The sequence below is a fragment of the Seriola dumerili genome, unplaced genomic scaffold (assembly GCF_002260705.1).
Source record: "Seriola dumerili isolate Sdu_G_001 unplaced genomic scaffold, Sdu_1.0 BDQW01000097.1, whole genome shotgun sequence".
NCBI classification, from domain to species: Eukaryota; Metazoa; Chordata; class Actinopteri; order Carangiformes; family Carangidae; genus Seriola; species Seriola dumerili.
The window spans coordinates 983507-1009556 of record NW_019174352.1 but is presented as its reverse complement, the minus strand read 5'-3'; the positions used below and the strand labels follow the sequence as shown (position 1 = coordinate 1009556).

General features: G+C 41.5%; 1 protein-coding gene across 2 annotated transcripts; it reads right to left on the bottom strand.

The window, feature by feature from the left end:
- Positions 1-2907: 2907 nt before the first annotated feature.
- On the bottom strand, positions 2908-24763 carry LOC111222491 (transcriptional enhancer factor TEF-1-like). 2 transcript variants are annotated; one of them, XM_022746246.1, is made up of 11 exons: positions 24559-24763; positions 17406-17470; positions 15575-15649; positions 12430-12561; positions 12103-12152; positions 10766-10827; positions 8940-9067; positions 7381-7554; positions 3996-4136; positions 3317-3469; positions 2908-3168 (listed from the first exon to the last, which is right to left on the bottom strand). In XM_022746246.1, the coding sequence occupies exons 1-11, from the start codon at positions 24761-24763 to the stop codon at positions 3055-3057; spliced, it is 1299 nt and encodes a 432-aa protein (XP_022601967.1). In that variant the 3' UTR covers positions 2908-3054. The 2 variants fall into 2 exon arrangements, with proteins under 2 accessions (XP_022601967.1, XP_022601965.1); XM_022746244.1 differs by having other exon boundaries at positions 15587-15649.
- Between the last annotated feature and the right edge of the window lie 1287 nt (positions 24764-26050).

The following is a 26050-nucleotide window of genomic DNA, read 5'->3' as shown; positions in this document are numbered from 1 at the left end:
GTGGCTGCCAGGAGTTAGGTGAGAATATTGATGCCACAAGTACGTTTATACACTAAATATGCATATTTATACAGTAAATACGAAGCACAGTCAAAAGCCAGTTAGCTTAGCGCACCATACAGGCTGGAACAGTGGGACACAACTAAAATAAAAATAACATAAAATAAAAATCTGTCTACAAGCACCTCTGAAACTCACTCAATATGCATTGTGTTTGTTGTTACTTTATTGAGTTAGGTACTGGACTATTCCATGGTCAGGTGCATTACTCAGGTTTCCCACCATATACAGCTCAAATATTCATTACACTACTGTTATGCAATTTGGTTCATTGACATAAACATTTGGTAGTGCTGGTTGCCATTAGACTGTTGCAGTATTATTATGTAATTATTAGAGCACTAGTCGCTCCTAGAACAGTGGGACCAAACTTTTTACAAACTTTTTCCACCAATACGTAAAAACTTCTTTTTTTGCTATTTTGAGTTTTTGGATTTCCCACTTGTGCAAATTGAAAATATGCATAAAACCAGCTGGATAGAAACACACTTATTGACTGCACACTATGGTTTTTAATGGATTAAACAACTGAGATTTAACATATCAGTTGGCTTTAGAGATGCTGATAAGATGTCGTTACCGTCAGACAGAGCTGGGCTAGCTGTTCCCAATTATTATGCTAGCTAAGATAAGCTAACCGCTGTAGCTTCATGTTTATCGTGGCATAAAACTAGTATCAGTCTTCTCATTTAATTCTTGGCAACAAAGTGAAGAAGTGATGAACATGATTGCGACCATATTTAATTCTATAATAATGGCCCAATTATTTTTTTCCAATTATATTACAGTGGGGATGTGAAGATACAAGTTAGAATTGGTCTTCTGTCGTAGTAACTGTTGCATTTTATGAATGAGGCACCATCATGTGGAAGCTGTTTCAACATGAACCTGTCGCACATACATGTAAATGCAAACACATGTTGGTTATAATCCATCAGACACAAAATGAACCAGAGTGTGTCTCACTGACATCATGTGGGAAATAAAAACAGATAATTCAGGATGGTCCACTGCTGACTGTCTACAAATTACAACAAGAAACAGCCTTTAAATATAGAATTTGGACAAGACACTGAATACTGGAGCATGTCATCCCCTATAATGCGTCTCCGTATATTTCTACCCACCATCTACAACAGCAAAATTATCAGGACTCTCATAAAAACAGAGTAAAAACTTCTACTTCTGTCTCCAACCAAAGGCACTTCATGCTGCTGAGCATGACACGGACGGACCACCGGTCGACACCTGCTACAGTACACATCACTTCAACAGTTTTTTGGTTTCTGTTTCATAAATCACTTCTATGCTGACATAGTGTTGTGTAACTGGAAGAAACCAGTCCTCCACTGTTTAAAGGGAACTGTGTCTTCAACTGAATTAATGCCCCCTAGAGCTGAAATCAAGCACTGAACAAGCTGTGGAAAACTTCAATTTAAATATGGTTGTGGTAATATTTCAGGCTTGAACACCTGTGTCAGTACGGATGAGTTAAAGCTCAAGTTAGCTGGTATAAGAATATTGAACTAAGCTAGGCTTAATTTGCAGATCACAGGTTTCTTTTAGCTGTTTCTTTTAACCGTATGAAACTTTTCCTTTCCTTGAAACACCATGAATGACGTTGTTGTATAGTTCAGAAGGTTCACAGTGCTTTCCCATGGACCGACCACAAGATATTTAAAGTTTTAATCCTCAAGATTCTCATCAAATTAAATCCAACCTTTGGCTCAAATAATAGGAAACATGTAATCCAATGTTTGTAGTTTCTCTTATTCAAATCAGCCTCGTCATCTACTGTTTAGTCTCTTAGAGTGGTATCACATCTGTATTAATGCAAACACAACATTTCCTACAGGTGCTGGCTTTTACTGTGAAAGGGCCACAGGAAACAGAATGTATTTAACGCCAAATCAACTGGGACTGAAATCTTGAGGATTATAACTTTAACAAACTCTTGACTTATTATTTATTTATTTATTTATATCTAGAAGATGAAGAGTCACCTGTTGCACAAAAAAAGGTACCTGAATTGTTCAATTTCACTTATAGTTTCTTATTGACATAAATTTTAGATAGTGTTCCTGGAATTAAAATATAGTCTATATGCTACTATCAATAAACAATTTCCCAAAGTTTAGAAGCTATTCTTTTTTCTTTTTTTTTAGATGAAAACATACAAAAGGTAAAAATTTGATTTTCTCTTCTCTTTGGGACAAACCTCTTTTTTGTGCAAGAATGCAGCTCACACAATTCGCAGTGGCTATCTGTACAAATCCACCTCTATATTGTACTATATGATAATGCAGTAGTGTTATTTCCTTCTCTGGTTATTGATGATACACAGGGTCTGACCTTCAGTGTCCGTCAATATCTTGGCAGATAACACACACACACTTATTTCACAGGGGCAGAAAATGAAAATGTTGAAAATCTTTTTTTTTTCTTCCTCTCCCTGGGCTGAGTTTCCCCAAAACACACATGTGACAGACACGACACGACTTTCATCTTCATCATCAGAACAGCAGAATGTGAATTTGCTGGGTGAAAGTGGGTAAGAAAACCAATTAGCAGGAGACATGACATCTCCCTGTGATGTCTGAGTCAGGATGTTCTTGGGGAAAACCACCCAGGTCGATTTTAATGTGTTTCTATGGCTGCACTGCCACTGTGCTTTTTTTCCAGCTAATGAGCATCTAATACTCAGGGTGGATTTAATATTTTGTGTTGAAATGCTCCTGTTGGGGAGGCCTCTGCAGCGTACTGTGTCACATCTGATGTTAATTAAAAATTTCCTCTTAATGTTTTGTCTCGTGAGCAGCAGTGAAAATGCAGCCAATTTCTTCCTCCACTAAATCGAAGTTGTTTGGCTGAAAGACACTTGTTTTTTTTGTTTTTTTTTTTACCTCCAGTGTCGCCATCAGTCACCAAACAAAGGCCATATGTGTGTGTCCGTGTATGTGTGTATATATATATTTATATGTATAAGTGTGTGTGTTATTCCTTGACGAGTCGATAGATGTGGTGCTGTGCTCCATGCTCGTTGTTGGACACCTCGAACACACACGCCATACACAGCAAGGTCTCCTGAGTGTCTCTGTTGCTCACCACCTGCACACACACACACACACACACACACACACACACACACACACACACACAGGAAAGAAAGGATTTTAAATTCAGGTGTTCATAATATAAAACATGCACACACGCATACGTAGACAAAATAGACACGCTGACTGACTGATGTCCTCACCAGCAGAATAGTGAAGTTCTCCAGCACACTGTTCATCATGTATTTCTCAGGCAGGTGTTTGAGCTTGTGGATGAAGTTGATCATGTATTCACACATTGGAGAGCGACTGATTCTGTAGACGAAACGCCCGTTTTCAAACCGCGCGCGTGACGACTCCGTTCTTGAGAGAGAGAGACAGAGAGAGAGAGAGAGAGAGAGAGAGAGAGAGAGAGAGAGAGAGAGAGAGGACGCTTATTATCAAATCAAATCTAGTAACGAACCATTAAAGTCCCACAACTTTAGGGGAGTACAAAACTAAAATTTCATACTTTTAAGCTGGTTTTCTCTTACAACCGACTGCGACTGATTTAAAGCATCTCTAATGTGAAAGCTCTGAATGAACATTTATGTTGATAATTCTAACCCTGGACCTTGTGTGTCTATGGTTTCTTTGTTCCACAGTGGCTGCCAGAATTTAATTCAATTTAGTAACTACGTAAAACCCACCACTTTCTGTGAGCCAGAAACCCTTAAAAGACATGTTAAGAGGAGAAAGTGTTAAAGGTTTTATTGGCTGAGCTTTAACTTCCTCCTCCTCTTGTTTAAAAGTTCAGCACAGCAGGTGTTTAACATCCATGAAAACCTCCCACATTGCTTCTATAGACCACATTTCATAATGAGAATTTAAAACCATCCTCACCTCCACTTTCTCAACCACCTGCTTGCCGAAAGAGCAGACCTTGGTGGAGCAGGTGATGGTCATGTTCTCCGAGCTCTCGTACTGGCTGGTCACACCGTAGAAGGCCGCGGGGTCGTCCTGCACATTATAGTTCAGGTCCGCCTGGAAACCACAGAGCAAAAACATCATGATTTACAGCGTTATCATTAATATAAATGACTGTTGATGGATTTGGTCTTGGAGTATAATAAATGAGTTATGCTTTGTGCTATCAAAATTAGCCAACAGCTCCCTCTGCTGGTGAGTCAGCCACATTACATGTGTCCACACTGCACAGCATGCAGCATCAGGTTGAGCCTGAGTCCTCTTATTATACAACTAAAACTAAACAACTAAAACAACAAAAGGCCCTGTTCAAAAATCAAGCTGTATATAAACTCGAGCAGCTTTATCTTCATCAGGCAATAATCTGCTGTTTATCAGTGCAGACTCTGAAACCGGGTTTGTACAGCTCCCATCACTTTCTTCTCATCAAACAAGACATCAGAAAAAAACTGAGACTTTGGACAGTCATACATTCTTAAACCCAGCCCAGTATAATGGAGGTCAATGGGACAGTTTTATTTTCTCTTGGAGAAATAGTCCCTATGAAAACTGTTCACAGGCAGTAAGGTTTTTGGATTATCCAGACAGGAACAGAGGGATAAAGACGCTGCTGTTTCATTTTTTTTTTTTAACTACTCACAGTTTTCTCCTTTTGTTTATTCTTAAGTAGCTTTGAGGTAGTTAAAATGATCTTCTTCCACTCTGTCGGATACTTTTTCCTGTGTTAACCTTTTCCAGCTGTTTGTTGAAGTGGTGTTTACAGTGAAATATTCAAACCAAAAATGTTTCTTTGGTTGCACCACAACATCAAATAGAAATATTAGAAATTTTTAAAAACACATTTTGCGAAAGGAAACTTTGCGATCACAAGAATTTACAATAAATTTCTTTGCCTTTCTACAATTTTTGGCTGCACGGCGTGAGTTTGACATGAATGGGTTACCTGCAGGCGGCTGATTGTTAACAGTGATTGTTGAGTGCTGTGAACACCACCAACAAAATCATTTTCCCTCCATTATATTGAGGAGGAAGCAGAAACCTCAGAGAGAGAGAGAGAGATATCTCAAACCCTGGACAAACAGGTAGTAAGAACATTCGTGTTGTTATATGTTGGTTGACCTGGGCTTTAAAATTTCGGTGTCATTTTTTTTTTGTAGCCAAATTTTTTGGTGGCATGTTTGCTTATGCTTAAAGGAACTTTTGTAAGACTATACAAATAGTGAGATACTAACCTGCTAACATTATTTTTTGTGCAACTTTGTGAAGTTGAAGTTGGAAAATGTTTAATCAGAACAGTGAGAACATGCTGCACCTGGATTACAGGCTGAGAGAAGTGGAGAAGGGTTTGTACTATTTGTAATGAGTTCTCTAAGGACCACTGTGTGTCTCAGGGCTGACAACACACACAGGCACACACACACAGACACACACACAATCACACCATATGCTAAGTCACCCACACGCACATTCGTTCATGCATGCACACACACAAACATGGAACTGTGCTCTATTAAAGCGGCAGATTATCAGAAACACACACCATTGTGGTAGATCAGAGAGCTTTTTAATTAAATTCAGAGGGGAAGCTCTCTACGTGACACACACACACTTGTTTGTTATCATGCTGCGAGGAGCACACCTCATCACCTATACAATAAACGAAAGCAACACGGAAGTGCCAAAAACTGCAGTTCCTCAAATGACCACTAGAGGCTGGCCCCAAATAGACTCCCACGTTAAAATGCTCAACTTTACAGCAGAAATAAACATGTTTACAGCCTGGTACATAAAATGGTTTGCGGGTGTATGGCTAATTTCTCCCTTCGTGGCAACTGTACGGGGGCACACCCGTTTAAATTATATTAAGGCTTAAAGTTATGTATAATTGAGGGCGTGGCCACTTTATGTGCGCAGACTGACATTCACTAAAGTCTTGGCTCCACGCATGCCCCACCTCTTTGCCCATTTTTGGATTAGCAGGGAGTTAGGTTAAGTCAGGTGCTGCCAAGATGGTGACGGCAGAGCAGCCCACTCTGAGCTTCAAAACCGCTCTTCAGACACCTGTGGATGACGTCACGGAGAGCTACGTCCATCTTAATGTACAGTTTACAGGTACAGTTTTCTCCACATGGGACTCTAGTGAAAGTCATACGCTGCATTTAAAGAGCTTGTGGTGACTTTCTTAGAAGCTTTCCAACAACAAAAACACAAGGGTAGGTGTTAGTCTCCTGTAACATAAGATGCAGCTGTTAGCATGTCAGGCTAACTACCTTGCTAGCTACAGTAGAAACTTAAACCAAAGACAATTAAGGGAACATTTTATACTACATTATTTTGTGGGGTTAGGTTAAAAATAAAAACATGATTCATGATAGCACATCCACTCTGTGGTATTTCTCCCCTGTATAGAAGCTGGGCTTGGATGCTATCAAAGCTTAGGCTAATGTTAATGCTAATGTTAGCAGCTCTGTCCTACTCACTATTAGATTTGAGAACGTTTACACTCACAACTATAGCCAAACTCATTATCTGAGTTACATTCAGCAATAAAACATGAGTTGGTTCTCGCCCTAAAAGCTTTTCCTCTTCTAACATTACAAGTGAAAATTCCAGAGACATAAAAAATGAATGTGAATCCTGAGTGGAAAATCTTCTACCGTTAGCATTGTAAACTGCACATAAGCAGATACCTGATACTCTGTGATTATCACAGTGTCTGCAGCACTGATGGAAAATAAATGACTAAATGTGTGATGTGTTGTGTTGCCGGGATTTTTGAAAGTCCTTTGGTGTACTGCAGCACTAACAGTAAAGTGAAACACACACACACACACACACACACGCCCACGTGGTGACAGAGCAACCCGTGAATCAGGAGGTGAGCAGGTGTTCAAACAAAGCGACTGTGCTTTCATCAACCCACCACCTCCATATCCCAGGTGGAAAGACAGAACACACACACAACACACACACACACACACACACACACACACACACACACACACACACACATACACACACACACACACACACACACACACACACACACACACTTGTAAGTACAGGCAAAGATATGGCACTGGGTGGAAAAATACAGGAAAAACTAGCGAGCTACGTGCTAACCCTGCTCACTCACAGCAACAAAAAATTGAAATACAAAATTAAGAGAAAAAAAAACCTTGCCTGAAATATGAAAGAAAGTATTTTTGAGACCTTAAATATTTCAGATGGATGTGAAGCTGCTATAGAGCTGGTATACAGATCGCAAAAACAGGAAGTAGTCGAGTGTCTGCCTGCTCACCCAGAACTTGATCAGGTAGAACGCGTTTTGTGGGCCCTTGCCAAACAGCTCCTTGAGGCCGCCCTTCTTCTCGGGGAACTTGTCGTAGATCTGCCTGATGTCCACACACTCCAGCAGTGGGTCGCTGTAGCTCGGACTGCTCTGGCTGATGTGCACAAATAGGTGCTTGTTGTACTGAGGAGAGAGAAGTGGATTCATCAAACGAGGATGGGGGCAGAAAAGGTGCAGACAGGTGGAAAACTGTTGAATTTACACAGCAAAAGACAGACGCAGTGTTTTCTGTGGATTGGTTTTCATTTTGACATTTTGGTTAATTCCAGAGCCCCCTCAGCATTCAGACATAATCTTTTGTAAATATAATATCGATCTTATTTGGATATTTATTAATAAGAAATTAAAAGATAAATTCATCTTTGTACAGAATGGGTTTTATTTTAGTATTTTTTGTTTTGACCATCAATTCTAGAGGATAAAGGACATGCAACAGCTAAAGGCCACCACTCACTTTCATTCATCGGCCTCAACATTTGGCTTATCATTTGAAACATATAAGTAGCTTAATGTTAGCCACTTAGCATGGCTACTCGCTCTAACATTCTCCTTGCTGGTTGACCCGACACATTCAGAATCATTACTGCTTTTGTCTGTCTCTTAACAGGCGGCTCGCTGCGTGATTGTGCTTATTATTATGGTTTTGTGTTTCTCTGTAACTGAGCACCGTGTTAACAATGTTACTTAAACCTTCTTCATCAGGTCTGGACTCGAACCACTTTCCGATGCCGCCCAGAAATATATATTTAAATTAAAATCATAAAGGTGTAACGACTAGTTCATGAATGGCTTCGACTAACGACTACTAGTCGGCCAGGAACATCTTTAGCTAGGGGCAACCCTGAAGTCAAGTAATATCAAACACCTACATAGTTTTTCTTGATTGTTTTAATGCAGAAACACGATAGGTTTGTGATTATACTTGGTATAAACTTATCAAGTGTAATATGTTCACCACTAATACAGGCATGCTCTTGATCATGATTTGAAAATTGCTCAGCTCTATCGAGGTTGTAAAAACACTACATTTTTCCTTAAACAGTGTGTTTTTGTCCATCAACAATGATTCTTTTGTTACCTTTAAGGACATCTTCTGCTCGACATTATGTACAGTAATGTACATAATACAGGAAAGGTGAGACATTTTGACAAAACGTCTATTTCAATGTCACTGTACAACAGTTAGAGGTTGTTTTTTTTTTTGTTTTGTTTTTTTTTACTGTCCAAACAGAAAGCAACAAGATGAATGCCAACTGTCTGTGAGCCCAAAGTAGAAAAATGACAGTGAGTCCACAGTGTGGCAGGATGACAGATAGACTGAGCAGAGGAGAGATAGAGCTTTACAAAGGTTATTCATACACGGAGACACACAAAGGGCTTTAACGTTGTTCTCTGCTGTGGGGTTATCTGTCATCTCGGTTTATGGGACAATAGGGAGTGCTTATTGTAGTCTGGTGCTCTGTGTGTGTGTGTGTGTGTGTGTGTGTGTGTGTGTGTGTGTTACTCACTGCCTCCTGGTCCCTCTGTGTCTCCAGGAAAGATGAAAACTCCACCAGTCGTAGTTTGGTGGTGCCGATAGAGCGACCCTGCCATGCTGGCTCTCTGTGTGTTTGGGCTGTAGTGGGAGGCTCGTAGGCTAGACAACACACACACACACACACACACACACACACACACACACACACACACAAAAGGCACACACATTCAGTTTAACCTCACTTCGCCACTGTCATCATGTACAATCATGCTATTTAACAGGGTTAGCAGCAACGCTAGCATTATTCTTTGCTGCAAATGTGTAAAACCTATGCCATTACTGGAGTCTCGTGGACAAAGCCTGACTGAGGTGAAGGTCCCGCACTGAAAAGCAGTTAATGAAAGTAGATGGAAAACGGCGACAATGATGAGGACACCGTGAAATCGCATGGGGGCTGACTGAAAACTCATACCCTCCATTTACAAAAGCCTCTCTCTTGTCATTTAGCTTCATGCCACTGTAACTGACAGCTGCCATCATCCACTTTGAGTAAAATTTCCCTGCAGGGACCTCGATGAGTTGTTATCAAGGAAAGATCAACAATGGAGGGAAGTCAAGTGACAAGTTGCCTTCTTAAATTCCTGAAGAGCAGCTTTTGTAGAGACATATTCCCACTAGAATCAGCCACTTAGTTTGGAACATTAATGCGAAGGAATTGCAAGTTTGCATTTGCAAAACAGTACAATTTTGGTACCCAGATGTAATTATAAAAATAACAAAAATATAAATAATGTTTTTAAATATTAGAAAACAATATTATCTTTAAAAACATTCAAATGGTTTAAAGGTCCCATATTGTATACAGTGAGATTTCCATGTGTTGTTTGATTATAAAGCAGGTCTAGGTTCTATATTAATACTGTGAAAGTATCAAAGCCTCAGTCCACAGAGAAATGAACGAGTCACCTCTCTCAGCCATGTCCCGAGCCCCGCCCACCCAGACCCACCGTCCAAGCCTTGCAGAATTTGATTTCTCTGAGTGTTTTACCTGAAATCTGCTTTATTTTTATTTAATCACTCAGAAAGCAGTCAACCAATCAGAAGAGAGACTCAGAGCCTCCTCTCTTCTGATTGGGTCATTGACCTGTTGCTACTACAGCTCCAGAGAGAAGCCTGAGAGAGGAGATGTAAAACTACATTGGGATGGTTTCTGGTTCTTAAAACCACAAATGTATCTTCTAATGGATCAACACTTCAAATAAATCACAGATAATATGTAAAACGTGTGACATTTAAAAACTTTTTTTCTCATATTAAAGCCTATTAAAGCCAGTGATTTGAACTGTCATGTTGTTGTCGGTCAGACTATATCGTATACTTGTTTGCTATCTCAGTTTGATTACATCCATGGCAAAAACTGGAGTATCAAAATGGATTGCTGGTTGGAAACAGGAAGAATTAAAAAGGAAAGAGAGCAAAGAGAGAGAAGGTGAATCGACGAGTGACCTCTCCCCTGTCAAACAACAAAGTGAATTTGAGCTTCTCCTGCTTTCAGTCGCTGAATCATCTCAAGCTCCTGCGCACTCAAGAGTTTTGTTTCCTATTATAGAAAGGCAGAGAGCTAGCTAGCATTAGCAGGCTCTCTTTTATGTGGTGATGGCAGTTGACCAGACCATCAGACGTTATAGCAACAGGCACAACGCGTCACAAGACAAACCTCGAGGCACACTGGAGATCCAGGCGACCTGACCGAGTCAAAAACACACCCTGTAGAGAGCCGGCTGCCTAAATGACAGGAGAGAGGGGCCGCCTGTCTGCTTTACAGAAAGGAACTAATTGCACCGTGGTCCCTCTCACCTGAGATTGTGGTGGTCCCTGCTGTCTGCACATTGTAGGCCTGCTGAGAGAACGGCTTGATGCTGAAAGAAAGAAGAGACAGACGGGAGAGCATTGAAAAGGCTGAAAGAAGAGACACAGTCGGGCCGATCACATTGTGCATGTTATTGTACATAGAAAGGAATTCTGTTCTTGCGTCTTGTGTGAACAGTAACATCAGCACAGAAGTCAAGAGTGCCGCTGAGTTCAGTAAAAGCTATACCAGCCCCATTTACTACCATTATCGCCATCATGACATGGTCGTGTAACAGCGGCCGGCAGTGAATTGAGCATGAGTTTGAACTAGGAGCACAATGATCCGCTCTAACCGCTGTCTGTGTGATACAGAAGCTAATGTCAGACATGGAAACAGCAGTAGAGCTAATCCACCAAGTCTGAACCGCTGCATACGGTCTTCACAGAGACATTAATATCAGTAACTTTTGCCAAAATGTGGAAAGACATCAGTCGTGTGGGTCAGCAGAAATCACACCGGCGGGTTTCTCAAATATTAACGGAGACGAGACATTTGATGTTTATTTTATTTATTTTTGTGAACATTTCCATCTGCTACAAACAAGCTACAAATGTGTCCACGTCCTTATACAAAAAAAAAAAAATCAGACTTCATACACAACAGGTGGATGAAGTGCATCAGCGTACCTTTAACTTTGGAAACTCAGGTACAGTAACAACATCCAAGGGTTAAAAGGGTCTTTACTGGTAGTTACAGGCTAAACTATTGAGATGATCACTGTGTCAGATTAGGCAATGAATCTCTTAAGATGTGAACCTGAATTCATAAGGATTTAGGAAACAACAACTGCGGTGCAGAGAGAATCTGACTCCACTTACACCCTTTTAAACAACTTTATTTATACAACACGGGTGATAAATATTCCTTTTTCTAACCACAAAAACAAAGCAAGAAGGATTGAAATGTTGGAATAAGATAACATGAATTTAATACACAAGTAGAGAAAGTTGAGCCATTGAACTAATAACTAAATAAAAGTATATATAGTTTCTTTTTACGTTTTTTATGCATGTTAAGTAGAGAAAATTCATTTTTAGTGCATCACAAAATGGGAGGGGATTTCGTGAAACAAGGAAGGATTTGCAAGGAATTGTGGGACAATAAAAAAAGATAACTAACTAGCTCAGTGGCTACTAGGAGCTGACGTTTGTGTGTTTGATTTACCGACACTATCAGTCATATAATCACACCAATAATCTCCCACACCACAGCAGTGACACATCTTACAGCTGACAATCAGTAACAGAGTCAGATGATGGTGTGTGAGGTGAGTTTGACTTACTCTTCTGTGGTGGAGCTGGACTGTCCCCCTGGGATCATCCCCTGCCACAGCTGAAAACACACACACACACACACACACACACACACACACACACACACACACACACACACACACACACATATTAATACAGTGAACCGAGGCTGCAAACCTTGAATGCAATTCGGTGAGCATGTGTGTCCTTGTGTGTGCACCGGGACACAAACTGAGCATATGTGCTGTCCAGATTGTGAGAAAAAAAAAAAAAAAAAGCCTTATTATTATTCATGTCCTTGTGTTTCCTGTATTTATTTGAAGAGAATACATGTAAATACAGTGTGTTTGTGTTACCTGCGGGTTGCCAGGGAAGCTGGCCCGTACTATTCCAGGCAGGAGCTTGCTGTGTATGGCAGTGGCTGAGACGATCTGAGCCGAGGACATGGAGGAGATGCTCTGCAGAGCTTTCTCCTTGGCATTCTGGTCCTGCACGTCAACAAACACACACACGGACGCCGTCATCACTGTGAATATCATTGTGATGTATATACTTTATACTGCTCATGCAGAGCGGCAGAGTGAGTGATGACAAGCAGGAAAATCTTGGAATAATTTGAATTATCTTGAGAATGTAAAATCCTGCAGACGATCAAAGCTCGAGGGGAAAACTCATAATTGTCGCCATTCGCTTGTCATTATCTTACTATCATTATCGAATTGGTTGTGATCAGACTGGCGTCTCCTGCTACTTTATAATTATACAAATTAACAAACAGCAATTTGAGTAAACTGCCCAATATGGAGCGGCTCATTTACCAACAGTACAACAACTGTGGAAAGTAGCAGTGGCGCTCAGAAATCTGAGGCTTTGTTCGTATGTTTTAATAGAACTTCAGAGCTAAAACTTGACAATAAAACGCTGATTAAAAAAGGGGGTTTCAGTAAATAGTGAACAGGGACTTTCAGGAATAAAACACTAAACGATTTACAACAGTTTCAATGCTTGTTTGACCTTGTTTTGCCTTTTTCTAACTCTAGTCAAAAATCCATGTCCAACCACGTGCATTCATGTCTAAATCCATGTCTCTGTCTAAAGTGTCTCTCAGTGACATGAAGGAAAAATACCTTTCTCTACATGTGTGTAGTTTGGGTGTAATGACCTGGGGGAAGTCATAGCAACAACAGCAGAGCTGAATGTGCTTCAGACAACACAGTGATCTGGTCACTGACGAGCACTGTCATGGGCCGTTACCTCTGGGCAAACACTTATACAAAGAGCACATTCACAGCAAGTCTGAACTTGTAGCATTATTATTTGTAACATCTGAACTCAAAGTAATATTAAACATGAGGCAGAAAACAGCTGAATGAAATGGAATTACAGGCTGTGCAATAGCTGGAGAATCACTAATTGGCAGCTTCACTCAAGTTAATTGGCACTGAGAGAAATCTCTCCTCCTAGGGGAGGTAATAACATTATAGGAGGTACTGAGATGGGAATCATGCTGGATTTTCATATTAAATACCGGGAACCATATGGGTTTGATAACATCCTTGACCTGAGCTCTTTGGAACGACCGACTCATGCGTTTTAGTTATAATGGGAAATCGAACAGCAGGGAGGGATCTTACATCACGTTCAAATGAACAGAGACTGTACAGCATCTCTTCATGTGCTATTAGCAAATCAGTGCTGAGACAGCCAATTATTTATATACATATATCAATATATATATATATATATATATTGATAATCTATCAGGTGTTATTCTATATGTTTCTTTTTGTCAACAAATCCCATAAACAGCCCAAAACAAACAAAGGTTCCTACTGAGGATGTACATTTTTAGAACTTCCTAAAAACAGCTGGGTATTGTAGTTTTTAGCAAACGTTATTCTAACAGAAATTTGTTGGGGACTATTTTCGGATCAATCAATATATATTTTGTGCTCTGGTGAGTATTTCCAGTGGCAGGATTATTAACGTGGAATCAAAATAAACTACAGAACCCATTTCCATCATATCACTGCGGCTCAGTGATGAACAGTGGAGCAAATAAATAATATATTTTAGTTTAAATTATAGTATTTACATTTACTCATTCGGCAGATGCTTTTATCCAAAGCAACTTACGAGTGAGGCAACTTGGGGTTCAGACACTTCGGCACGTGGACGTGACGGTTGGCGGTTCATGTCCTGCCGTCAGTAGACAGCCACCCACATCCTACCAACAAGTATTACCTTTGCTATACAGGTAAATCTTGTTCTTAGGATGAATTCATCATTCATTTTTGTATTTTCATTGTATTTGCTGACAATAAGAAACAACAGAATATCACCATCCAAAATAATAATAAATATTTGCTCATTTCATCGTCTCAAATGTGAGATTTCGCCCATTTTTCTCTGATGAAACAAGCAATCTTAAAATTGAAAAGATAACCCACAGATTGATTGATAATGAAAGTAATAATTAGACACAGCCATAATGATAAATCTATAATAAAAATCTTTAGAGAACAACAGGTGCCTTGGAGCGTATTTCTTATATTATGTGTTTCCTGATTTTATTAAGACTTCAGAACAGTCTAGTGTTATGCTCAAATACAAATATGCTTCGAGGTGGTGACGCCTATTTCATATGTAGTCTAGAATTTGTGTGTTGCACAATAATATCTTTGAATACAATTGCAAGCTAGCAAGAGTTTCAACTAAATATTGTGTATAATGACACATTTCCATTCTGCCAAAATGTCTTTTTTTAATGTAATTTTAACGCACATATACTTTAGTCTACTGTGTTCGATGTCTATTGTGACATTGACTTAAATAAGCGATAGTATTACTTTTAATCAACCATCTGTCATTTATTTGATGACCGCAAACATCAATTCAGTCCCCGCTTTGTTTCCGTCCGCGGTTCTGACTGCTCTTCTCGGAAAACAAGCGCTCCTTTGTTGGTCTACATGAAGTTAATTACAACCAACAGTGAGGTAGAACAAGAAAGAGGGAGAGAGGGAGGAGACACGGAGGGTGAGAGATTAATAGACTGAAAGGAGGGTGGGAGAGAGTGTAAGAAAAAGGAGGGAGGGAGGAGAGGAGCAAATGAATGTATGGATGTAAGAGAATGACAGGATGAGGAGGACGAGGAGGAGGAGGAAGCAGGAGGGGGTGAAAAGCTAAACAGGCCTAATTAGACACCTAGGATACTGGAGTCACTGTGACAGGCATCCATCCAGCCGCAGGGAAAAGTTAACAAGCAGACTGCTCCTGTGTAGTATGTGGTGTAGTGGAGGTAACCACAATCCGTCTGTAGGTGGAGCTTCTTCGGTTTGTTCATTCATGGTGGTAATTAGAGCTAATCCTCACTGATCAGCTGTGTTTGTAACTAAAACACTGGAAATGTAAAACACGCCACTTCCTGCTTTTTCACAGTAAAAAAAAATAAAAATAAAATAAAAAAAACATCACCCACTGAGTCTAAATGTTGTAGATTACTACACCCCTTACCTTTAGTTTGGACTGAAACTCCCTGGATTTTCTTCTGGCTAAGACCTGAATATGACTGGATACCTGGAGGAGAGGAGAGGAGAGGAGAGGAGAGTAGAGGAGAGGAGAGGAGGGGAGGGGAGGGGAGAGGAGGAGAGGAGGAGAGGGGAGAAGAGGAGAGGGTAAAAGAAAGGGGAGTTGGAGGGTAGGAAAGAGAGGAGGAAGGACCAAACAGTGAGTTGCCATGGTTATGAAAGGACTGTTGCCACACTGGAAGGGTACACACACTTTCTCTCTCTCTCTCTCTCTCTCTCAGGAGAGGAGGAGAGGAGGAGAGGAGGAGAGGAGGAGAGGAGGAGAGGGGAGAAGAGGAGAGGGTAAAAGAAAGGGGAGTTGGAGGGTAGGAAAGAGAGGAGGAAGGACCAAACAGTGAGTTGCCATGGTTATGAAAGGACTGTTGCCACACTGGAAGGGTACACACACTTTCTCTCTCTCTCTCTCTCTCTCTCTCTCTCACACACACACACACACACACACACACACACTACTCCCCTGACAACAGTGAATAGACCCATCTATGCACATCTTTTGAGAGAGCGAACAGACACCTGGGAACACAGGCTGAGATACTAAGATTACACTGTATACAGATGGTTCCACTTTATGTGCCGTCAGAAAATCTAAACGTGTGTATTTCAGAGGGTAAACGCTACTATTTTTTACTATTAAAAACCTTGAAAACTCTCTTACATTTCTAAAATAAATCTGCTATATATAAGTTACACACGACCTCCACACCAGAATCACATGGGTGGAACATAAAAGAAGTTTTTTAACTCGCTCTTGAGCTTAAGCTCCATTAGCAATAACACTGAGCAGAGTCTCTCTACACGAACAGCGGCGTAATGACAGGCGCATTACTAAAAACACAAATAACTAAAAACTAAAAATACAGCCTATTAACATAAACCGTAGCCAAATATCCAAATTGCAAAGGGCTGCACGACATACGATTATAAATGAAGCAATGAACTTATGTGGCGTTACAGAGATGCCCCCGACCTACAGATCCGACCCTCCAGACATAAGGCAACATGCTTGTTTGTTGCAGACCTGAAATGCAAAAATTACCATTTCCAATAAAAATCGTGACTCATATCACAATATCTACCAAAATAATTGATTTATACAGTATATCTACATGTTATATATGTACATAATTGTATAAGTGTAGCATGTTTGTGTGTTCAGATCGGTCTGAGTTCGGTTTGAGGTGTGAAGTTTTTAAGGCCAATTCACCTCATGCAGTATCTTTGCCTCAGTCTCTCCCTTAAATTTGAATAACTTATGGAATATAACTAACTAACTTTTCATAGGTGGACATCGCCTTAATGGAACAAAACAACTTGCTCAGATGTATTTTTCACTGGGCGGCAGTGAGGTGGAAAACCACCCAACTTGGCAACACTGATGGTGAGCCATAATAAAAACAAGAGGCGAGTGTTGAAAGTTTCAAAATAAAACACATAACCTTAGGGATCCTATAAAATAATATCAGTTAAACCAAGATTCTTTCGTAACCTTTAGTCAGTTTACTTTTCTCCTAATGTAGAAAACAGAAATATAAAAAGGATAAGTTCAGCAAGGTCATGTGGATACACGCTTCTTTTTTATTTTTTTGGCCAAACTCAACCACTGAGCCGACCGTCACAGGTCAGCCTTCCAGCCGTTCTCTTCATCACTGCAGTTAGCACCATTTCCCTCATTACCCCTGTATAATGTGATATGCTGTGATGCATACTGTAGACAGTATGATTGGATTGCATTCTCCCATTATTACCTGTTTCCTCGTCCGCGTCTTGCCCGTTCGGAGCTTGATGTATCTGGCTATGAGCTCATTTCGGCCTGGAGGGAAAAGACACAGAACATACTGATGAAACATTATGCATGCTGTTTTCTCTCTCAACACACACACACACACACACACATGTAAGACCCTATTTGAACTATCTTTCTTTCTCACAGACAAACAAGCAGAAATCATAAGACCCTGAAAAACAACTTAGTGCCTGATTTAGTGCTGTTGACCTAGCGACCTTGTGACGTGCAGTTTCACATAGTAGCACTGTAATCACCGATACCCCTGTTGAGCCCTCTACACATGCTCACACACACACACACACACACACACACACACACACAGACACACACACACAAAATCACACACGCCATGGCCCTGAATACACATGACCCAACAATACAGGCATTCATGCAGACCGGCCGTCCCCTGATTAAAGGAACCAGCAGGCCAGCTGTACCCATGCTTATGTGTGTGCACATATGCGCGCGCACACACACACACACACACACACACACACACTCTTACAATGCTGAATAATTCAACCCATTCAATAGGGAGCACAGCAGACTCAGCATGACCTGGCTAGTATAAATTAGTGAGGGAGACAGAGAGAAAAAAGAAGCAGAAAACCCCTGTGTTACATCCAGAAAACCTGTTACAGAGACGTGTGTGTGTGTGTGTGTGTGTGTGTATCAAACACAGTATAAAACACAGATTAGTTAACAGATTAACAGTGCTGCATTGCAGAGGCCTCTTAAATCTGACCAGTTTGTGACTTTAGAGTCGTACAAATTCAAAGATGGCGGTGGCGTTTTAAATATTTTGTGAAATTAAGTAATTCGACTGTTATTTTATTTGCTAACAAGCAAATTTGTGGCTGTGTGGCTCAGTTTGCTTTGGTTTGTCTCCTGGCCTGTTTTCTGTTCCAACCAAGTGGAAAACCAAAGTCAGGCCAGCTGGCCAACTGATGGTCAAGATCAGCACAAAGCCAAACCTCTACACACTACCCAAATGGCTCACAACAATAGCCCTAACTAACTAGCAGATGGTGTGTGTGCCTGTGTGCCTGTGTGCGTGTGTGTGTGTGTGTGTGTTCTGACCAGTCCCACTCTCACTGAGATAGAGAGCTTAGACTGATAAAATCTACAGCTCCCCATGCAGGTGTTTTCCTTCTAGCAGTCAAAAGCTGCGACTGACGTCAACACACACACACACACACATGCACGTATATACATGCATGAGTGCCAAAACACACACACACACACACACACACACACACACACACACACACACACACACACACACACACACACACACAGAGTGGGTCCTGGCTGCGGAGGCTGACATCTGACTCCAGAGGGGCCAGCTGGTCTTTCTAGGAGGCTTAACGGTGAATTATCATCCTTCACTAACCCTGCGGCACACATCCCTCACTCTCGCCCTCCCTCTTTCTCAAAAACTCTCCAGCACACCCACAAACACACATCCCCACACACACACACACACACACACACACACAGAAACACACAGGCCCTTCCCTCCCTCCCTCTTCGCCCTTCCATCCATCCTCTGTTCTGGCTGTTCCCTCTTTCCCCTCCTCTGTCCCTCTTGTAGTGAATGGGCTTCCCTCCTGCTCCCTCCCTCTTCTTCTCTCTGTCGCTCCCTCCCTCTCTACTTGCCCAGTGAAAGACTTCAAGGCCAAAGTCAGATGGTCATTAACTGTGACGAACAGAAGTACCCCCAGCCCCCCCTCCCCTACCTCCCGGCTGTAGCCACTCTCTGTGCGAGCAGATAGTGAGGGAGACGACACATTGGAAATACATGTGAACCTACATGCTCTACATGCTTCAGCAGAGATTTGAGAACATGTGAGAGGACCCATGAAAGAAAACAAGAATAAAGAGCCAGAGTTGTGACGCTTTGATAAAATCAAGTGATTCAGTTTCCAGTAAATGTGAACGTGAGGTGCAGAAATTCTCGAATTCAAATATAGGGACTGAAATGCAATACTCTCCGCAAGGCAGCAAAGCATCGTCTAATTTGTCACCTGTCACTGAAAGAGTGTGGAAATACCTATGAGAACAAATGAGCACTTAGCAAATAAGTGCCTTTGTACTTGAACATATTTTCTTCTTTTCCTGTCCTTTAAAAAAAAAAAAAAAAAAGCATTACTGCAGTAGTTTACTGTTGCTCACCACGCTCAGTTAGCAGAGTGATTAAGAGCTTCAGCTGCTTTATAGAATAGTTTGAAAACCCTTTCAGAATAAGGTCAAAGCCTCGCTGACTGTACTCGCTAATAAGGCTGCAGTGGAGTGGTGTGCATTGTTCTGCAGCCCGGGAACACCTCAGAGACCACAGGCGCCGAACCCTGGCCCGGAGCCTGGCCGCAGTAACGGCGAGTGCGACGTCCGTTGCTTGTTACAACACCGGCGGGACAATTTAAGTGTTTTTAAGTCGTTTTTTCTCAGCTCATTCGCGTGGTGCTCTTTTTCTTTGTCTCTGCTGAGATCACCCGCGCTCCTGCTAACCGCACGGTTAATCATTCATATATAAGAAACAAGCAGCCACTTCCTTTAAAGAATAACTAAACTCTGGGAATCTTTCGCTGCTGGTGACGACGTAAAAATCTGTTTCATGCTAAACTTAGACAATGAACACTACTTACTTGATTCAAACATATTCAAAAAGTAAATACAACCACAAGCAGCGATGAGCAGGGTCCAATTAAGCTCAACGATTTGACATTTGTGGATTAAACAACTTTTAAAAGCAGAAGAGTGACGACGTGTGAGTTCACAATAGACGGGAGGACAGAAACACTGGTCCCTGAACTGCACTCGAACCCGTGACCTTGCAGTCACAAGGTATGTGTCTTCAACCACTAATCCATCAGGACAACACAGTTTTCTTTTGACACTGAACACTGACTTCACTGAGTTCAGCAGACAATCCGTTTGTCCACGCCCAGTGACTTCAATGTGATCAATGCAGTAGTTTAGTGATTACCTTTTAAGAGTTAATCATTACGAATGATTGTCAGTCTTTCGTGGTGAGTTTGGAAGAGGGGGAATTATTTTAGTCCGACAAACACTGACACAAGTAATATCACTTTGTGCAGCTGCATCTGGAGCCACGAAAGACTTAATACAACTTTTATTTAGCAATCCCTGAGACCTGCACACGGACGCTGATGTGTAAAATCAAAGGAGTTCGCCTTTAATCCACATAAATGCATCAGCTCCTTCAAAATAAATCACATTTTGAGCTGAATAACCAGTGCGACTTTTGGCACGTCGACTGGAAACAAACAAAACTTTCAGCTCTGACGAAGGATGTGAAGCGACGCCTCCACTTTAAATGAAGATGATAGATGAAATTAAGTTTTCATTGGAACGGAAAGGAAGCTTTATACAATGTGACAAAGACACAGAAAGAAAATACTTTAATATGACACATACTGAAGATGAAAAAATATTTGCAGTCTATGTCAATGCCACAGCCTGCACCTCCTCCACTGCCATTCACAGTATGTAGCAAACGTCTGTAATATGTCTGTTTTGAACATGTCCCTGATCCACAGCTTAGCAGACGAAGAAGGTTCAATACCAATTAAATGACTTTTATATTTGTCCAGTAGATCCATACCATGTGTGCGTAAGGGACAAAGCCACTGCCCATTACTTTGTACCTCTGATGTACCTTTGCCAAGGATAATGGCGCTATTATTCACCTTTTCATTCGCTCTCCCTTTTATACGCGTCCATTTATGATTTTTCTACGCTTCTCTCCTGCTAAGTTCGTCCTGGCACTTTTTGCACATTTTTCCTTCTTCTTTTCTATTTCAGTCCATTTCCCTGTAACCAGTGGGGGGTATTTTTAGACACACATAGGTCCCCTAACCATCAGATATTACCTCTTTCTTTTCTGTAGGACTACTCACCTGCCACTCATTTTACTTTAATATAATGCCCAAGGAATCCACAAAACCACCATTAACAACAGGCTTTGGTTTGAATAGCGAGGAAAATAATGCCAAGTTTTTAAAGGAAGCCCAAGGTTGTGTGCATACGGTGCGTTGCTTTTGCGTTAAGTACAAAAACATCACTGTGCTTTTTTCATTGGGGGAAAAAAATAAATTAAAAAATTCAATAAAGACTCCCATGTTTCTTAAAAGGCAAATGAAACATCGTGCATGAATAAAAATGTGAGCCTGTCCTATTCTGCGTGCATCATGAGCCAAAAATAAGACTTAAGAACTAGATACTGTTTCATAATTCTGGTTCGCACAGATGTTGTAGTAACGATTAAAAAACCCCTCTCGGACTCTCCACGCCAAACGCTGCTCATCCCTTCCCGCCATTTCGCCTCTTCCTGCTCTGCCTCTGAAAACAGACACTGTCTAAGCATATCAGGTCACCGTGATAAACATGTCAACGGCCTGAACACGCCGTCAACAAGGTAAACAAACAGCACTGCACATGCCTTCTGAGGCAGGGGACGGGATGACACGGATTGATTGGCGGCTGGTCGATAACACAAGAGGAGCTTGAGCGGGAGTTTTTAGTTATGAGTGTGACCTCCGCGTGTCAGCCTTTCAGGTGGTGTAGTGCTTTCCGATATGCATACGTCTAATGCTAATAACATACTCTTGTGTACATTTGGCTCCTTTGTTCCAATCAAAAGGAATCTTAGACAATAGTTACGTCAACTACAGTTTTTGCGCAGCCCTATCTTTCCTATCTCAACATGCCCCCCCTGCACAAGGACGGGTCATTAAAGCTGCATTTATTGATTTTTTTTTTTGGCCACTTGTGGGATGCACAACAATTTGTAAACATGGACTTATTATCTCATCAACTTGTTATGGCTAATGTCAGTTTCCTCTCTGAAAGCGGCTTCCTGTTGCTGCTGGAAACGAGGTTGAGAGAAGCAAAACAAAACATTACAGTTTCTGGGTCATAAAATCAAAAACAATGAGCAAAAACATGCTAAATGTTCCCTAGGGCTGAAGGGAAGTGTAAAGGTGGATGGTAATTCTCTGTGGATTATTTTTATATATAAATATTGATACTGTAAGCGCAGCTTTAAAGAGATGGTTTGCTCTACTGACCTCAACACTTTTAGGCTGATTTAAAGCCTTGGACCCTCACTGATGCTGCTCTGTCTTAACTATCAGATATGATTGAACTCTTTGGGTGTCCACAAACTTTTGGCCATGTAATACGTGTGTGTGTGTGTGTGTGTGTGTGTGTGTGTATGTGTGTGTGTGTGTGTGTGTGTGTGTGTATGTGTGTGTGTGTGTGTGTGTGTGTGTGTATGTGTGTGTGTGTGTGTGTGTGTGTGTGTTTGTGTGTCCATGGTTTTGAGGCAAGACTTCCTCGATGGAAAAAAAAAAAAGATCTAATATCTGGGATTTAATTTAATACTCAGAGGCCTAAAACTCGTGCAGTATGAAGAAATCACTAGAGTGCACTCTGCAGCGAGAGAGAGAGAGAGAGAGAGAGAGAGAGAGAGAGAGAGGGAGGGAGAGGGAGAAAGACAGTGAAAGAGAGAGGGAGGGAGGCGCAGCTGGTGGCAGCCAGAGGACCATCTGTTCATCACTCTATTAGTTCACACACACACACACACACTCTACCCCTCAATGTCACGCTCATTCACACATACACATGATGCACCTATAGCGTGCCTCTATTTCCTCTTTTACAGTTTATCTTTCTTTCCTGCGTCTCTGCCCTGTGAGACGGCCCTCACACACACACACACACACACACACACACACACACACAGCGAACACTTCCACAGCTCAGCCAATCACAGGATGTGTTTATAACACTGTGCAGAGATGTTACACTCCGCCACGACACACTGTGTGAATTAGTGACAAACAAATTGTTCACACTCTATATTTGGTTCATCACTATATAAATACACAAACAAAAGTGTATTTATTGGTCCTGTAATCACTTATCCGCAGAAAATGAATCAATAACAACTTGTCAATTGATTTACAGTGGCTTCAGAAAGTATTCAGACCCCTTCACTTCAAAAACATGTTTTTAGAATTTTATTTTTTACAAATTTACCAAAAGTTAGAACCTTAAATCTCCCATTTACAAAAGTATTCCCATCCTTTGCTTTACTTATCCTTGAGATGTGGCTATAACCTGATTGGAGTCCACCTGTGGCAAACTGAATTGACTGGACATAGTTTATAAAAGACACACTCCTGTGTGTATAAAGGACCCACATTTCACACTCCACGTCAGGACAAAAACCAAACCATGACATCCGAGGAACTCTCTGTAGACCTCTACGATAAAACTGTGTCAAGGTTTAAATCAGTGCAAAGTATGAATCCATTTCTAAAGCTTCAGTTAGAAATGTTCAGTGTTTGAAGTTTGGTACAAACAGGGCTCATCCTGGAGTTGTACCTGCTGCTGAACTGAGTAACCGAACGAGAAGGGCCTTGGTCAGGGAGGTGACCAAGAAGAACCCAGTGGTCACTCTCAGAGCTCCAGAATCTCCCCGTCAATCAGGTCTTTACGGTCAGACAGAAGCCACTATGACAGCCCGCTTGGAGGCGCTTAAAGACTCTGAGAACATGAGGGAAAAGACTCTCTGGTCTGATGAGACAAAAACTGAACCAAACACTTTGTCTGGCGAACACCTGACACTGCTGATCACCTGGTTATTACCGTCCCTAAGGTGAAGCATGGTGGTCGCAGCGTCACGCACAGACACTTCCCATTCAATCTAAAGGGGCTTGTACAGACTTAACCGAGAAGACTCAGGCTGTAGCTGCTGCCGGAGGGATTCTACAAAGGACTGGATGAAGGGTATTAATGCTTTTGCAAATGAGAGATTTTATTGCAAAATTCCTAAAACCATGTTTTCATGTCATCATTATGAGATACTGAGCGTCGTCCGATGAGCAAAAATGGTAATTTTATCCATTTACAATTAAATCTACAAATCAAAATGTGAATGCATCTGACTGCTTTCTGAATCCACTGAAAGCATATCATTTAAATGGAATATTTTTTGTCTTTTGTGACTGTTGGCTGCACAAAATCAACAGTCCGTGTTATTTTTGGTAACTTTTCATTATTATCTTACATTTCAAATCACTCACCGTACATCTTTCCCTCATCCGACAGTATAATCTTCCTCCTTCCACAGGGCGGGTAGATGGCCAGGGCCTCCTGGAAGCTCTGCTCGATGTCGGGGCTCCAGACCCCCTCGGGGTCCCCGTCCATGGTCTTGTCCCCTCCCGAGTCACTCAGTCTGTCCATGTCCTCCCCGGGACTCTCACTGCCGCTCCAGCTACTGCGCTCCATCCTGGCAGCTAACGTTAACTGGCCGACGTGTGCTCAGCACTGATGCTAATGGTTTGATTCCAATAACGCGACGTGTTAAAAAAAAAAAAAAAAAAAAAAAAAAAAAAAATACTAATAATACTATTAATACTAATGGTAATAATTAACTCCCAGTGCGGACAACCAGCTGTGGACAACTAGAGACAGGATGCTAATGCTAAATGTGGCTTCAACAATAGTGATCCCAAATACTAACTACCAATAATACTAACACTGAAAGTGGCTGAAGTCTGTCTGTAGAAAACTCAACGAGCTGGTCCGATATGCAACGCCAGACAGCAGGAACCTGAAATGAAAAAACAAAAACAGAAAGATTGTTTGCTGAAGTTCAAACTGTTTTCAGCCCTTATCATCCGTGCTCCTCTCTCCGCTGCTCACTCTGTGATTTACTCTGATATTAAGTCTTGTATTTTTCCCCAAAAACATATTTTCCAGCGCAGCTTTACGTTCTGATCAACATGTCGTAAGCCGGTATCCCAGCTGCTACGGGGAAATTATTGCTTCTTTTCAAGTAGGAAATTGCCTATTTTGTTGAACTGTTGTGGTAGCCCAACATCAAATCCACATGCACAGAAGTGGAGCAAGTGAATTAGACAGACAGACAGACAGACAGAGAGACAGAGAGACAGACAGACAGACAGAGAGAGAGACAGACAGAGAGACACACAGAGAGACAGAGAGACAGACAGACAGAAAGACAGACAGACGCAGATTTAAAAAGGGGGGGGGGGGACTGAGGGGGCCTGCCAGCTGCCTACAATTCTTCTAAAATCCCCCACGGTAAACAACAGGGTTGGCGCAGTACACACCACACTCACACACCAACATATGCACACGCGCACACACACACACACACACACACACACACACACACACACACACACTTAGACGCATGTACACACAATTACAGTGCCAGCTCCTTGGGCGAACACATGTCATTTTGTCTGGTCTTCTACTGTTCACACTTCCCATGCACTGTCCCTCACCACAGCCCGCACAAGCCTGCAATGTGAAGTGTGTATGTCAGTGTGTGTGTGTGTGTGTGTGTGTGTGTGCTGTGTGCATGCGTGTCTGCCTGGCTAATTTTAACACAATTACACTTGACAGTGTGCACACGCACACATGCAAATGAAGCCTGCAGAGCAGCAGCAACATTTTGGACACATTTTAACCCCGTCCACACACTTGAGCTCGACTCACAGAGTTTTAGCACCTGGGGGGAAAACACTGCAAGGCCACAACAAAAAC

What these genes read in the sequence shown, in the direction of transcription:
- LOC111222491 (XM_022746246.1), bottom strand. Translation starts at nt 24,763, where the DNA reads ATGGAGCGCAGTAGCTGGAGCGGCAGTGAGAGTCCCGGGGAGGACATG. An exon ending in AGGTGGTTGAGAAAGTGGAG is followed by an intron (nt 3,470 to 3,995) that starts GTGAGGATGGTT and finishes TCAAGAACGGAG; the next exon opens with TCGTCACGCGCGCGGTTTGA. An exon ending in AGAACTTCACTATTCTGCTG is followed by an intron (nt 3,169 to 3,316) that starts GTGAGGACATCA and finishes GTGTGTGTGCAG; the next exon opens with GTGGTGAGCAACAGAGACAC.